The 16,317-nt window shown below is 38.5% G+C and overlaps 1 protein-coding gene across 1 annotated transcript; it reads right to left on the bottom strand.

Moving 5' to 3' along the window:
* Positions 1–4,715: 4,715 nt before the first annotated feature.
* Positions 4,716–13,638, bottom strand: LOC125403659 (melanoma antigen preferentially expressed in tumors-like). Its single transcript, XM_087902763.1, has 4 exons — positions 13,523–13,638; positions 7,570–7,869; positions 6,048–6,638; positions 4,716–5,294 (listed from the first exon to the last, which is right to left on the bottom strand). Exons 2-4 carry the CDS (start codon positions 7,857–7,859, stop codon positions 4,781–4,783), a joined length of 1,395 nt encoding a protein of 464 aa, XP_087758889.1. The 5' UTR covers positions 7,860–7,869; positions 13,523–13,638; the 3' UTR covers positions 4,716–4,780.
* Between the last annotated feature and the right edge of the window lie 2,679 nt (positions 13,639–16,317).

The raw sequence follows: 16,317 nt of genomic DNA, 5'->3' as shown, positions 1-16,317 counted from the left end.
TAATTAACATATACTGTGTGATTATTTTGGGTCTGGGCATCAAGGAAACTGAGCAAGCAACCTCTGCCTATAAAACAGCGTACCAACATGGGGCAAGAATTCCCACATATAGTCTAAGAAGTCTTTAAGAAAAAGGCTTCTAGACAAAAACAGGAGCCAAACTCAGATTCTTAGTAACATCATTATTTTTCAGATAGGATCTTGTTTCTGGGGACAAGCAGAGGTGCCACGACTTTTTTTTTAAGACAAGTTTTACTGACTCAGCAAAAGAGATCGTGGCTTCCCGGTTTGTGCTGGCAGCATGGACTCTGACTCTTTCAGGAGGCTGAGGACTTAAATGGGGTCTATGAACAGTTTGTTACAAATTGCTTAATGGTGACACAGACCTGCTGTGACCCTGTAGCTGGGGCAATGTGCATGGCTCTCAGAGACAGTGAACATGCCTAGTCCAGTTTGGACTGGGCAAATCCAACAAGCAGTGCCACCTACTTGGTCCTAGACACACTTGCTTATCATTTTTTAAAAAGTGCTTCTGGTCCAAAAATAATTACAGATATGCTATAAAGACAGACTCATACAGAAATAAATTACTGAGCGGGTCACAGTGTGTTTAAAACTGTACATAGGCTTGAAAGCGAGCAGAAAAGGAAGATAGAAAAGATAAAACAAAAATCTATAAAGAGACAGAGTACAGACAGTCAAAGATGAAAGGAGTAAAGAAAATAAGCTACATAAAGACAGAAAACACACAGATAGTTGGGAATATGTATATTATTGAGTGTTCTTTGAATTCTTTAAGTATGAATGAGCCAAATACAAAAAGACATTTCATTGTACTGGCTGATAAGTGAAACCAGAATATTTTCCATAAAGGTATCTTGACTTCAAAATTTGTGTCTAAGGATGTGTTGCTTTGGAAAGGAGGTTCTGCTTTTGTTTCTACAGAAGATGAAAACCTATGGATTCCTTCTGAACTAATGTACTTTGTTGGGCCAAATTTCCTGAAAGGTCTCTGTAAACCCCTTAAATTTCTTCGCCGAACAAAAAGCAGGAGGCAGTTTAGAAAGAACTGTGTCCAAATTCCCAAATATTGTTTATAAATATTGTTTATAAACATTTGTAAATGTTTGTTTACATTTAAAGATGGATATACTGTAGAGATGAATACTTTGCCTTGGTATGGATCTTGATCTATTGATACAAATATAAACTCATTTTTGCTATATGTACATTTCTACTCTTGATTAAGGTACTGTGTTTGGGTAGCTCATTTAAAAACGTAATGTATAATTAAGAAATATAAGTTAATAAATAATATTCTATAATAGTAGATTGTCATAATGTTAGTTAGATGTTCTAGATACATAAAGATATATTTCAGTTAGGTACCTATCAAACACCTTTAGAATATGGCATTTAAAATGTTTTAAGAACTTAGGACTTTTAATGACAAAGAGACACATCTGTTCATGGCAGCACCAATTTACTTCAAGAGGAAGATGGGCATCAAATAGGATCCTTATGGGTGACTTTTAGCCTTTTGGGCAAAATACTTTTCTTTCTTGGATGGTTAATGATAATGATAATGATAATGGTTAATGATAATGGTTAATGATGGACATACAGGGACCACAGAGAAATGACTGCTGATCTTGCCCAAGAAAGGTGAGAGAGTTCTTCAGGGTTCCTGCTTCACGAAAGAGTCTGCCAGACATTCTACAGGACACAGGAGAAAGCGACTGAAAAACTGCCAATATAGGCAGAACTGTCTTTGAAATTTCCTTCTTTATAGAAAAGATTGTCAGATACTATGAGGCTGTACACTGAAGATGGATAATCAAATGTTACAGAAGAACTATGGTTGACTGTCCAGGCAGCAAGATGTCTTCTCAATCAGGAGTTTTGAACGTTGCTTACAATGCATGTCCTGTTTACATAGGCAATATTATATCCTTCTGGAGTGTTTGATGGAGTGGAAGAATATATAGTTATAGATATAGTTTTCCTTAGTTAGAATAAAAGATAACATAGAGGAGGAACATGTGATAATATGGTCAAAGGAGTCAAGACCATGATGAGGATACCCACTGAAACAGGTTACCTGAGCTAATGGGAGCTCACTGACTCCATTCTGACAGCAAGTACCATCATAAGACCAAACTAGGCCTTCCGAATGTGGGTGACAGTTGTATGGCTGGGGCAGAATGTGGGACCAGTGGAAGTGAGACGGGAATTTATCCCTACTGCTTGTGTACTGGCTCTTTGGAACCCATTCTCTTTGGAGGGATACCTTGCTCAGCCTAGATATAGTATGGAGGGTCTTTGTTCTGCCTCATAGCAATGTGATAGACCTTGGTGACTTCCCATGGGAAACCTTACTCTTTCTGAGATGTGGATGGGACATGGTTTTGGGTTAGTGGAAAGGAGAAGGAAGAAGAGGTGAGTGAGTGGGAACTGGGATGGTTATGTAAAATGAGAAAAGGTAGCTCTTAAAAACTTAATAAATAAATTTAAACCTTTATTGAAGCATTGATTTAGGAGTTAATCAGATATTTGCATTTCTATTTAAATTTTTTGAGATGAGGTCTTAATATACTGTCATGGCTGGCACTATGTATACAAGTCTGGCCTTGAACTCACAGATATCTGCCTCTGAGTATCAGGTATTTGGATTAAAGTCATGTGTTTCCATACTTGGCTCAAACCAAATTGAATTCTGTTTTGTTTTGTTCCTTTAAATTTGAATAAATAAATCTTAACATAGATGTTTTATATATTCTTAACAATGTTATTGATAAAATCATATATATGGGAGTTGAAAATAGAAATAATATACCAAACTGTGCATATTGTTTTTACTGATATCTTCTTGACTTTGATAATATTTTATCATATAAATGTAATCATACAAACTTCACTTTTTTAGATCAGTTTTCCTGCTTTGTATCACTGAAATAAAGTTCAATATCATCACAAATGTGAGAACTATGACCAAAATTCTGCAACTTTCAACACTATTTTTGCTTGGTTGATCTGAAACCCAGTATATTGTCATTTAAATTGAAATAATATAGATATATTGTTGTTTCTGTTTTTTATTACTAGATCTTTAAAAGACAGTTAGTTTTTTTAAAAAAAATGACATGAATGTTTAATTTTGTTTCATTTACTTAGCAATTAATTAAAATACATCTGTGTTCACATTTCAGCATATGAAAGGAACAAATTAAATTTTATACACTTTTGATATGTCCTTGTAACACAGTGTTTGCCCACATCGATACATTAAGAACATGAGTACGTAACTAATTAATTGTTTCTATATGTTTCTTTTGCAGTGTATCTTGAACAAACATGCTTTCTGTGTATGGTCATCATGTTTTGGTGTGAAATATAAAGGACTCCATGTACATATTTGCTATACAATATTATAGCAATTGTGACAACTTTGATAGAAATGATGCATCAGAATATTCAAGCAGAATCATGTATAAAACAAAGGAATAATTATGCATGTGTCCTAAAATCTTCCTAAGCTAATACAATAGAAGGTAGTCTCAAGCTGATGGCTTATGGCAGGTGGTTGAAATTTTGAATAGGTTAGCTAGGTCAAGAATGGCTCCAGGACAGGTGGTAAAAACTTTAGAACAGGCAAGTTCAAAGATGCAGATCAGTATATTCCCACTACTGAAGGCTGTATAGGGACTCAGGCTCCTGCTCTCTCTGGTTCCATGCTTCATGAATTGAAAGGGTCATCGGTGACACAAGCTCTTTACCATGTTCTGCCTTGCTGAAGTTTCAAAGCAGTGCAATTAAACAAGTGTGGTAAAACACTAAAGCTGGGAAACAAAATTCTCTTCCTTAATATAGTCTATTATGTCAGGCATTTTGCACAATGGCAGAAGGCAAACATCAAACAGATGTGAGAGAAAACCTCCAAGACGGCAACATGGAACCCATGAACTCTGCTAAGAAGAGACTGAACATCATAGAGTCCACTTTGCCTTGGACAGAACATGTACCAAGAACAAGGGAAATAAAATGTGGTCCGAGAGGGTAAAACAACTTCCTTCTATGCACTAATAAATTGTGGAGAAACAGATAAGCCACAGAAATATTCAGCCTCTGAGTGGCAGGAACCTTGTCTTGTTTGTCTGCTCTTTTTTGTTGACTACAACAGTATCCCAATCCAAACTTTGATGAAAGAGTATGAAATGAAAAAAAGCTGAACCACTCAATGGGTAATAGTGCAGATTCTTTTTCTCACTGTTAAATTCAGATGGTTTCCTTTAAAAGACAGAAGGCAGCCTTAAATAGAGAAGCTTAATACAACTTAGGGGATAAAAGCAGTGATTTCAACAAATACCTGCCCTCCAAAAACATATCCAGGAAAGGTTAGAGTTTCCTAACTGGTGTCATGTTACATCTACATCTTAGTGAAGATTTCATGATGTAGACTTTCCACATCTTCTAACTAATACTTTAGTAGATACGATGAAGCATTATCAAAAACAATAGTCAAGAGACACACAGATTCTCTACAAGCCTTCCATTCTCTTGCAAGATAGTTGCTACTGATATCAGTTACATACCTATAATTTTACCTGCATTTTGCTACAACATAAGAACCTTATACATTTACTCTACCGGATAAAGAAAAAAAAACATTTAATGTTTAAAGGAAACATATCAAAGTGAAACTGCTGGAATTATAATTTATTTTAAAAACATTCATAATTAAAGGATATGTATCCAGGTGAAGCTGTGTTGGATCATAAATTTATCCAGGGTAAGTAAACCAAATCATGTCGCTCCTCCCTGCCTCTCGTAGCATTCGTTTTAATCGTGCCTGCACATTAGCCAGTTTCTGATGATCTAAAGTGTCCTGGATGGGCCATCTCCCATAGCAATGCACGGGGATAGGATAAATCACGTATTTAAGCTGCATCAACGGTGTTAAGTGCTCAAGGAGTCTCATGAGCATGGGCATACTAAGAGGATTTGAGGACAGGTTGAACACACGAAGTTGGGAACAGCGACTGAGTGCTGGGATGACACCAGCAACAATAGAATCTGTTAAAATGCACTGATTAACTGCCAGATGTTGCAAAGTTCCAGAGATTCTATGTAAGAGGTTATAAAAGGGCTCACAATCTTCCCAGCACATCGGATTATGGGTGATATTTAGCAACTTTAAATTGTTGGCTTGAGGGCACTCAGCGAGAAACTTGAAATCATTGTAAGAAAGTTCACAGAACGTTAGATGTAAGAAATCCAAACTGGTTGGGAAGACTCTGCAGGGAGAAAACAGAAAAGGATTTCTGAAAAATGAGGACTAGAAGAGGGGAACTATACCTGTGTATCTAGAACAAACTGTTTTGCACATCAGCAGCAATTAATGTGAGCTTTCACACAATTAGTTGTGGGTCTGTGAGAGATACATTACCACCCTGGAAAATACTATTTTAACCTTGACAATATGTACAACATATTCTTATAAAGTTGTGTGAAAAACTTGCTGAAAATACTATCAAGTTAGAAAAGACAATGTAACCAAAGGGGGAGCTTGTTCACCTGCTCAGAAGAGAGGGGACAGAAGGAGCAACCAACTGGAAGCTCCCTTTGGCCAGTCCATAAATGACAGCCTCTCCAGTCATGGCCAGAACCTTGAAGATCTTCCTCATGATGTGACATTACTGTTTACGGGTGTATGAATCTGTGGACCTGTGCCAGAACTTAATGTCTTTCAATTCCCCCCTTTTTATCTCTCGATGGCCAAGGAGGGCTGCATTTTTCTTTTGACCTTCATGTTTCTGGAATGAGCACAGTGCCTACACATGCTCACCTGACTACGCTTTTTGTAACCCCATTTTTCACTTCTATAACAGAAGAAAACAATTCCATGTCTTTTTTAAAACTCCCAGAATTTTCCATGCTCTGGAAGAAAGAGAAAGACTTATGGAAAGATAAAGTATATCTAAGAATTTTTTCTTTCATCTTAAAAACTGGCTACTATTGGAAATACAGTATGTACCCCATGCCCTTACCGCAGGGCAGTTTCCAGATGATCTGTGAGGATGAAAGAATTAAAATTGAGTTCATTGAGATGGTCCATACACCTAAGGTGTGAGACAAAAATCCGGAAGACTTTCCCATTCAAAGATCTACAAGTGATTCTAGACAGGCAAAATCTTCTCAGGTGTCCCACCTGAGTCAGAAGGTTGTTGACTTCAATGAGAGACCCCTGAAATACTGACAGACTGGTTAGACATTTGAGATCTAGATGGTCAAGAATGTTTCTCCTATCACCCAATTTATCGATTTCCAAATCTCGGCAGCATAGATGCAAAGACCCTGAACTGTCTTCCACTTTGTTCAGAAACAGAGCCAAATATTCATGTTCTCTTAGAGTGATATCACTAACAATGGAAATGTTCACTATTAATTCCATGGGCAGATAAGAAGGTTGAACCTCAGGTTCTGAACTTCCAATACTCTGCTGGGACTGGATCTTCAAGATAGAGTGCTTTGAGTGAACACAGGAGAACAAGCATGCAGGTGACTTAGTACCGATCTCTGGGCAGACGATCTTACAGCCAGAATCCTCCCTTAAATCTAGGATCCTCAGTTTAGGGCTCCTGTAGGGAAAGAAGAACACAGAATATTATGAGGTAGAGACATTAATAAAACCCAGCAGGATCCATGACAACATGTAGAGACAAAATCATCTTCTTTTTCTTTTTGTCATTCCATACACCCATACCAGTAAGATTTTGTTATGCAAATACTATATCCATTATTGTTTTCTGTAATCAATGAATTTTCTTAATGACTTACTATGCCTGTCTGCATGAAACATCTCAATTATGGATATCTATTAACAGAAGCCTCTCTTACCTCTATTGCAGAATTAAAATCCTTTGTAATACATCAGAGTCTTTAAGATAACCTCAACTCATGTACCAACCTCTTACATTGATTTTCAGCAATGGCTATTAACTAACTGAGGGAGATTATCTGGTCCACTCTTGCAGCAGGCTCCAGGATAATATTTTTTATCTTATCATATACATATTATACACATTACTATTGAAACGCTGAGCTCTTGGCAATAACACCTAAAGACCATCAATCATGCCCTTCAGTTCAATGTTTCCTATATAGACACTTTTCTAATGAGACAAAAGAGGTTTGAGTCTTAACCATTGCTGTCCGTGTCTTCTTTTGCCCATTCAAGAAGGAGACAGCATTAAACAAGACAACAACATTTATCACTAAACAGCACACATTATTTTATTTCTTCAGTTTTCCAACAGCCTCAGCATTCTTAACACTCATGAATTTTTTCTATGTAATAATAACACCATAATGCAAATCCTACAACAGTGCCCTCAATGACATACATCCCATATTCAATATATTAAGAAACTTGTTTTCAAAGTGACCTCAGGTATTGGACTAACAGTCTCAAATTCTTTATCAGTATTAGCATGTACTACCTTTGGAAGAGTAGCAGGCTGTGGTGTTACCTCCTGTGTCTTTGCACGCCTCTATTATACAGGGTCTTACCTAGATCCTGAGTTCTGTACAGGCAGGAATTGAAGACATTCCAGCATGGCTGTCAGGAGTTCACGATGGGGTTCACGCACAGTAAATGTGCCAATGTGAAGACAAGTAAAGGGCCAAATTTTCACCATTGCCTTCACTATATTCTTATGCACACCCTTGAAGGAGGCACAGAATAGTGGAACAAAAAGCTCCCTTGGGATCTCCTCAAGAGCATGAATGGCCGCAGTTTCATTACTCAGGAGTTGATGTATAGCAAGAACCAGGAGTGTGTTTGGTTTCTTGTTGTCCATCTTAATGAACCTGCATAAGGGCAAGAAACATTTAGAAAACTTGATAGATATCCAAAGAGTCTTTGCAACAATTGTTGGCAGAATAAATAGTAAAACAGCCACTTCCATTTGTAGGCAAAGGAAATTGGTTTGTGTGTCTATTAAAATCTATTTGTCTTTGAATATACACATAACCAATTTCTCCACATATTTATGCATATGTAAATAAGTGTATGTGACAAAATGTGAATAGAAATGAGCACTAACTTAGCAGAAGACAATTTTGGTCACCTAGCTACTAGACTCCTGATATTTGATCTCAATAGTATATAAACTATCACAAGAGAAAGGGTAAATCTATACAAAATTGATAGCATCATTACTAACTTGGAAATAGACTATACTAAGTTTTCAAATTAACTGTAATGAAAGAAAAATGATGACATTATAGCCCCTGACTATATTGATATTTTGTCTATGAGCTACCAAATAAATCTTACCTGAAGATTAGAGAGAAGTCCACTACTAGACCTCTTTACTCAGTGAAATGTTCAGACTGATAAGAGAGCAAGTTCCGGTCTCATCCAGCCTCATATTAGTCTCTAGCCTTGGTATTAGAGGCGTGCATTGCCACTGCCTGGACTATATGGCTAACTAGAGGGGCTGCTGGGATTAAAGGTGTGTGCAACCATGGCCTGGCCTCTATGGTTGACTAGTGTGGCTAGATCTGCACTCTGATCTTCAAGTAAGCTTTATTTGTTAGATTATCAAGAAAATATCACTATACATAACTTGTCATATTTGGTCACCTTGGTGGAATGTGCAGACATACCAAAATTTCAAGAGATATGCATGAAATAAAATGGTTAGGGTCTTCTAACTGATCTGAGCCTATAGTCAGAAATACTAGTTACAATATAATCTTAAAATACAAAACCATGCATCCTACAGATAAAGGGAGAACCACAGTTTAATGAAGCACCTCTCCCATTGATGTCCAATTAAATACTATATTCTCTCCTATATGTGAACCATAAGGGACCTGCCACCTGGGACCATGGTGATATCTGGGCACGGGTTGCTTAATGAACATTTCAGGGTCTGTGGTCCCGCCACAGTCAATGTCTGTATTAATGTCTGTGACCCATGTTGCCTCCAAAGACTTCATAGATATCCGGGGTCTAGGCAGCAACCGATCACCATGAGGGTGTCTGGGGACTTTGCTTCCACCAGGGACATTCTGATCTTAACAGCCTATGCTGGCACTCATGGCCACGCTGTCATTCAGGCCAGAATGCTGGCTAAAGTCATGCCGGGGTCCTTTTCCCTGCATCTGCCAGGGTCTGGGTTAATGTTTGTGGCTCCTGATTCTACTGAGGGCCAAGCAAATGACTGGGGACAGGTCAGACACCTCAGAGAACAATGGGACGTGAGGATCATGATGCTGCCAGGGCCTTACTGATCTGGGTGTATGGTACTGCCATATGATGTCATAAATATGTCTGTCACAGTCTGCTTCCTATGGCCATGTCTAGGTCCACGGTTCTACAGCAGCTGGGATCTGTGATGATGCCTATGGTCCACGTTAGAAGAAGGGATCATTAGAATCATGCTGTGCTGAGCCAGGCCTACAATTCACTGACCCTGGGATAGCTGTCTCTGCCACTCACTCAATACTACAGTAGGGGAGCTGGTCCTACCCCTCTAGGGAGAGCTCACCCCAACACAGTTAAAATACCACCCACTGCCACAGGTGTGCACCTTACCTGGGCAGGACACTATAGCTGACCCTGTGGTCAGAAAGCAGGTTTGCTGACCCTAAAGGCATGAGAGCAGGAGTTCTGATCCTGCCTCCTCTCATCTGTCACATGGTGGCATGGGTAAGAGAGAGAATGATGCCCTCCCTCCTCACCCATACCACCTGAGGCAGGTAAGAGAACTGGCCCTGTGTTACAAGAGTGGGAGAGCTGGCCCTAACCAACAACAGCAGTAGTGCAAGAAAGAGAAGGCTCTGCTCCATGTCTGAGAAGCACACTACAGCTGACCCTGTGTTCTGCAACAAAAATGAGCCAACCCTGAGGGCCTGAAAGCAGGAGAGCTGACTCTGTCTGGCCTTGTATGCCCTCTACAGAAATCAGGAGAGAGAGTCCTGCACCTTGCCTATGCAAAACATTATAGCTTGCCCTGTGGTATGAGTATGGGAGACCAGATCTGAGGACCAAAGAACAGGAAACCTGGCTCCCCTACTTGCTGCAGGCTGCATTGGTTGAACTAGCAGAGGCAGTGCTAGAGAGATCACCTGGTAGTGTTGATGACGGAAAGAAGGTAGGCTGACCAATCCAGCTACCAGTCCCTTCCCCACACCCAGGTCTAGACTAGCACTATGACCACATCAACCATCTCAACATTCATCTATGAAATTCTGGGGCATATGAAGGGGACAAACTTACAGATCCAAAACAGTAAGATCTCAACAACACAGGTCATTGGGGTATCTAGGAGGACCACTAATGAGAGCCCATTATCAGTGGTCTAGCAGAGGCCACAGGCCTTGAACCAGACCAATGAGCCATAGCAATGAGCACAAGATGAATGAACTTAAAGGTAAACTGTGTGACTCAACGGGTCACACTACAGCTTCCATGACAAAGTTCTTCTCTCTGTTATTAATGTATATTATGTTTTGTTTTGTTTCTTCTCTATGTTTGTTTTTTCTTCTAAATTTGGTCTTGATTGAGTGAGTTGCAAGGACAGAGGACAGATGCAAGTGGAATAAAAGATCAGTGGGGAGAGAATGCATGATGTGAAATCCACAAAGAATTAATAAAAAGCAATAAAGCAAATGACAAACAAGACATTAAATAATCTCTATGGAAAAGTGATGAGCTCATATAATTAAAAGAGTTGAAACACTAAAACACAAACAATAATATGTGCTGAACACTTTCACCAAGGAAGTAGAGTGCACAGCAAGATTTTTAAAAAGTGATCAAAACCCCTGATACAGAGAAATAAATCAGAAACACAATCTCATGCACAGTGGTTAATTTCAAAAAGTTATCATGCCTAGGAATAAACCTAACTGATGAGTGAAGTACTTGAACAACGAAAACATTAAAACACTGAAGAAATTAAAAGAGGCACATAGATGAAATAAATGAATATGTTACTGAATGTAGCAGAAGCAAAGCAATCAATGTCTTGCAAAATCCCAATTCTATTCATCTCAAAGGAAAACAAAGTCCTAAAATACAGAGACGAAAACAAAAGATCATCAGTAGCCTTAGCAATGCTAGAGGTGACACAGTACGTGTTCTCAGATTATACAATGGAGATAGCAACAAAAATAAATGGTACTGCAAGAATCGAGATATGCAGACCCCTGGGATATAATAGAAGACTCAGAAGTAAGTCTGTACAGCCTCAGTCACTTATGTATTTCTAAGGACACCAAAAAACCAAACATTGAGGAAAGCTGCTTCAGTAAAAGTACTGGTAAAATTGGCTAACTAAATCTAAATGGATGATCATTCATTCTTGTCCCTCACTCCTCCAAAACTAATTCAAAATAGATCAAGGATACTAATTTGTGATGGGACATACTGACATCTCTGCAACAAAACTTGAAGAAAACATTGTAACTTGAAAAAAACATAGCCTTTATTCCCAGCAGGCAGAGGCAGGTGGATCTCTATGAGTTTGAGGTCAGTCTGGTCTACAAGAGCTGGTTCCAGGGCAGATGCTAAAGCTAAAGAGAACCACGTCTTGAAAAAGAAAAACAAAAGCAAAAACAAAACAAAAAGTTAAAGCAAGATATAGGTACATCATAGCCTTACTAAAAAGAGACCGGAAACAGCTCAGAAAGTAAAAAGGATTCATGAATGAGATTGCACGAAATAAATAAGCTTCTGCAGTGCAAAGGAAATAAGTAACTGTGACAAGGCAGTCATCAGAATGGTAACAATGCTTTCCGACTATACATCTGACATGTTTAATATCTGCACTCTATAAAGAACTCAAAATCTACTCACCAAGTACAGGAATCACCAAATAAAAGTGGAACATGCACTGGGCAGTTCTCACAGGAATACAAATGGCCAATACCTGGATTCAGTATGCTAACCTTATCTGTTAGATAAATGTTCATGAAAAACATACTGAAATCATACCTTCTCCAGTTAGAGAGAGGAAAATCAAGAGAAGAAATAAGAACAAATGCTAAGGTGAATATATGGAAAAGGAAGAGATACACAATGATGTTGAGAATGTCAAGAAGACAAATATAACATGTGTTTTCTCATACTCAGTATTATACTTAATACCTATCCACACGTATATGTAATATAATATAGACAGACACATAGATAGATAGATAGATAGATAGATAGATAGATAGATAGATAGATACATACATACATACATACATACATACATAGATACATACATAGATAGATAGATATACATACATATAATGGTACCTTACTTAAACTGACTGGATTATACTCTTTTGTTTTCCACCCATCTTCCTTCTTCTACAATCCCTTTACTCCATCCAATCAGTCCACATTTTACTTTTCTTACATATATAGATTAGATGTAATGAACTATACATGTATGTGTGTATGTGTCATAAGAAAATGCAATATTGCATGCACTACAGAAATTTTAGTGAGACATATCCAAATTGAGAGGAATTTGGAAAATATCCCTGACCAAGAGTCTTCAAATATATTGAATTTGCGTAGTCCAGTGAAGACTGAGGAATTGTCCTCCTAGAATTGACTATGGAGAAAGGATGACTAAACTCACTGAAGTATCTTGAATGGAATCCTGGAATGCAATGACAATAGTATTTGAATAGATCATAAAATTCAAATGAAATATGTAATTAACTAATTATCACTTCAGCAATTTAGATCTCTTTGATTTTGGTAATTTTTAAGTCTGTAAGCTGTCTATACTAGGCAAAGTCGGGTGAACATTTTCCATGCACCTATAATCTTTGACCAATTGAAAGACTAGTAATAGGTCATGTTCTGAGATACACAACTATAATACCACCACTATGGATGCAGAATCAAGGATCATAAAGGTCGGTGAGCCGTTACATAGCAACAGTGTCTGACAAAGTTCCAATGCATTTCCAAAGTTACAGAGCTCATTATACTAAATGAAATCACACTTATTTATAACATAAATAAGTTATGAAACATAGGTGCATGGCCATGTGCTAGCTCTTTAGATGTAAAAACCAAGTTAAAATAATAATTGTAGAAAAGGAACACACATCTACACAATTCAGTCCTTACGGTTTTAAAGGACTCACATATAAAAGACATCTCAGCATGTTATACCAGGTTGAGGAAGAATTCCATATCCTCATACCAGAGCTGTGGAAACGACACCAAGTCCTTCTCAGGAATATAAATCTTTGAAGAGGAGGAGGAAGAAGGTATGGAGAACATTAAGGAAGGAGTAGGGAATAGTTAGTCGCATAATTGAAGCTGGCACCACCTCAGGAGAAGACACTATCCCCCCAGAAACAGCCACCTCAAAAGATACCTATGATGCATGCAACCGATTCTGAGCCACAGAGCGATCATTCACGAAGTTCACAGATTCATCTCTCTACCCTGGCAATTTAACTTCTTTTTAACTTATTAAAAGAGACTACTGCAGTTTACCAATGACTGAGGGTCCATTAAATCCTCTGATTTTCAATGTCCTCAACAGTAGCAGCCTTTCATCCTTCAAGATATATTTGCCATGGTGGGGACTCCAGACTCTACTGCCCACAGCAAGGGTTCCTTCTGCTATTTAAAGCAGCCGCTGGAGAATTCTGATTGGCTCATCGGACGTCAGCTGACTTGTCACAATACCCTTTCGCTAAGCTGAACCATGGGTTGCATTGCCAGCAGGATCAGAGTATGTGCCCATCCGCCTCCCAAGATAGTCCTAGATAAGAACATTCTCTATTAAAAAATAAACCCATGATTAAGACATAACCATTTCTAGGCTACAGTTTCTGCCAGACCCAGTCTCAAATTCCGATATTGAGCAGAATTAGTGGGCACAGTAGCAAAAGTTTTTCATTTACAACTCAAGAAGCACTTATTGGAAACCACGGTCCTAAACTTATCATTCTATTTTCTCTTAACGAAGAAACTTCTCAAGGTGCCTGTAGTCCCTGCCATGATGAAAATGGATGAAACTTCTGAAACTATAAGGTATCTCCAATTATTCTTCTTTCTTTGTAGGTGTCTTAATTAGGGTTTATGCTGTGAAAAGACACTATGACCACAGCATCTCTATAAAAGGAAAACACTTAATTGAGATGGTGACTTACAGTTTCAGAGGGTCAAGCCATTATCATCATGTCAGGGAGCAGGGCAATGCTCAATTAGACACGCTGCTGGAGAAGGAACTGCTACATGTTGATATGCAGGTAACAGGAAGTAGGCTTTCTCACTGGTACAGTTGCTTGAGCAGAGGCGACTTCAAAGCCCATCCCCACAAAGACACACTTTCTAAAGCAGGGACACTCCTCCTCCAACAATGCCACACCTCCTATTAATGTCACTCCTTTTGGAGCCATTTTCTCTTTTTAATTTATTTTCATTTTATTAACATTTTTTATTTTACACAATGACTGTAGTTTGACCTCCCTCTTCCCCTCTCATATCCTCAACCCACAATATCTACCTCCCTCCTTATCTACTCCTCCTCCCTGTCCATTCAGAAAAGGGAAGGCCTTGCTTGAGCTTGAATAAAGCATGACACATCAAGTTGATTTAGAACAGAACTCCTCTCCCTGCATCAAGATTGGGCAACGACACAGTTAATAGGACAAAAAGGCAGCCTACTGAATGGGAAAATATCTTCACCAACCCCATCCAATATAAGACAGAGGATTGATCTCTAAATTACATAGAGAACTCAAGAAACTAGACATCAATATATCAAATAATCCAATTAAAAAAAAGATACAGACCAAAACATAATTCTCAATAGGAGAATCTAAAATGGCCAAAAGATACTGAAGGAAATGTTCAAAATCCTTAGCCATCAGGGAAATGAAAATCTAATGACTCTGAGATACTTACCACCGTGCTCCTGTCAGAATGGATAAGATCAAAAACAGCAATGACAGCTTATGCTGGTGAGGATGTGGAGTAAGGGGAAACTCCTCCATTGCTGCTGTAAGTGCATACTTATACAGTCACTTTGGTAATCTAGTGGTTTACCAGAAAATTTGGAATCAACATGTAATGGCATTTCATTGTATTTTAAAAATAATTCTTGCTTGAAGATCAGAGAGTAAAACTGCTGCCCTGGTCAGCCTTACACACCAGGCAGTGATTACACACACCTTTAATCCCAGTAGCCACACTATTCTGCCACAAAACCAAGATGTGTATGCCTTTAATCAAAAAACTAGAGAGGATTATAAAACGGGAGGAGACTGCTTTCAGAAACAGTCTGATTCTGAGATTCCTGAAAGCATGATTGCCATTTCAAACTGAAATCGAGGCAAGAAACAGTTGCTGGTTGTTTTGATTTTTGGATCGTAAGGATGAACCCCAATTTCTCTCCGTGTGTTTTTGTTAATTGTGCTTCATAAAGACCCAGCTATACCACACATTGGCATATACCCAAAGGGTGCTCAATCATAGTATAAGGACATTTGTACAACTATGTTCATAGGAGCATTATTCATAATAGACAGAACCCAGAAACAACCTAGATACCACTCAACAAAAGAATGGACAAAGAAAATTTAGTACATTTACACAGTGGAGTCTACTCAGTGGTAAAAAAACAATGACATCTTGAAATTTGCATGCAAATGGATGGAACTAGAAAAAGGCATCTTGAGGAAGGTAGCCCAGAAAGACTAGTATGGTATATACAAATTAATAAGTATATATTAGATGTAAAGAAAAATATAAGCAACTAGAGTCCACAACCCCAGAGAAGTTAGGTAAGAAGGAGAACTCTAAGAGAAACATACATAGATCTCCCTGCAAAAAAGGAAATATACAAGATCTCTTGAAAAAAAATTGGCAGTGTGAGGGTGGGGAAAAAGGAAGTACAAAAGGGGAGGAGGAGGGCAGAAGGGGAGGGGGAGATGAATGTGAGGGAATGGGATGGTTGAGAAGGGGGAAGGACAGAGAGGGAGAGCAAGAAAAAATATATCTTGATTGAAGGAACCATTACTTGGCTACCAAGAAATCTGGCACTAGAGAAATTCCCCGGAATCCACAAGGATGACCCAGGTAAGACCTTAAGCTATTGTGGAGAGGGGTACCTTAATTGATTGATGATGATCTTAAATGTCATTATAAAACCTTCATCCAGCAACTCGTAGAAGCAGATGCAGAGATCTACAGAGGAGTACTGTCCTAAGCTCCCAAAGTTCATCAAAGAGAGGAAGGAGTGATAATACGATCAAAGCTGTTAAGACCATGATGGGGATACC

Source organism: Myodes glareolus, chromosome X (genome assembly GCF_982192425.1).
Source record: "Myodes glareolus chromosome X, mMyoGla1.1, whole genome shotgun sequence".
Lineage (NCBI taxonomy): Eukaryota > Metazoa > Chordata > Mammalia > Rodentia > Cricetidae > Myodes > Myodes glareolus.
Note: the sequence above shows the minus strand (reverse complement) of the source record. Positions and strands in the feature narration are given on the sequence as shown.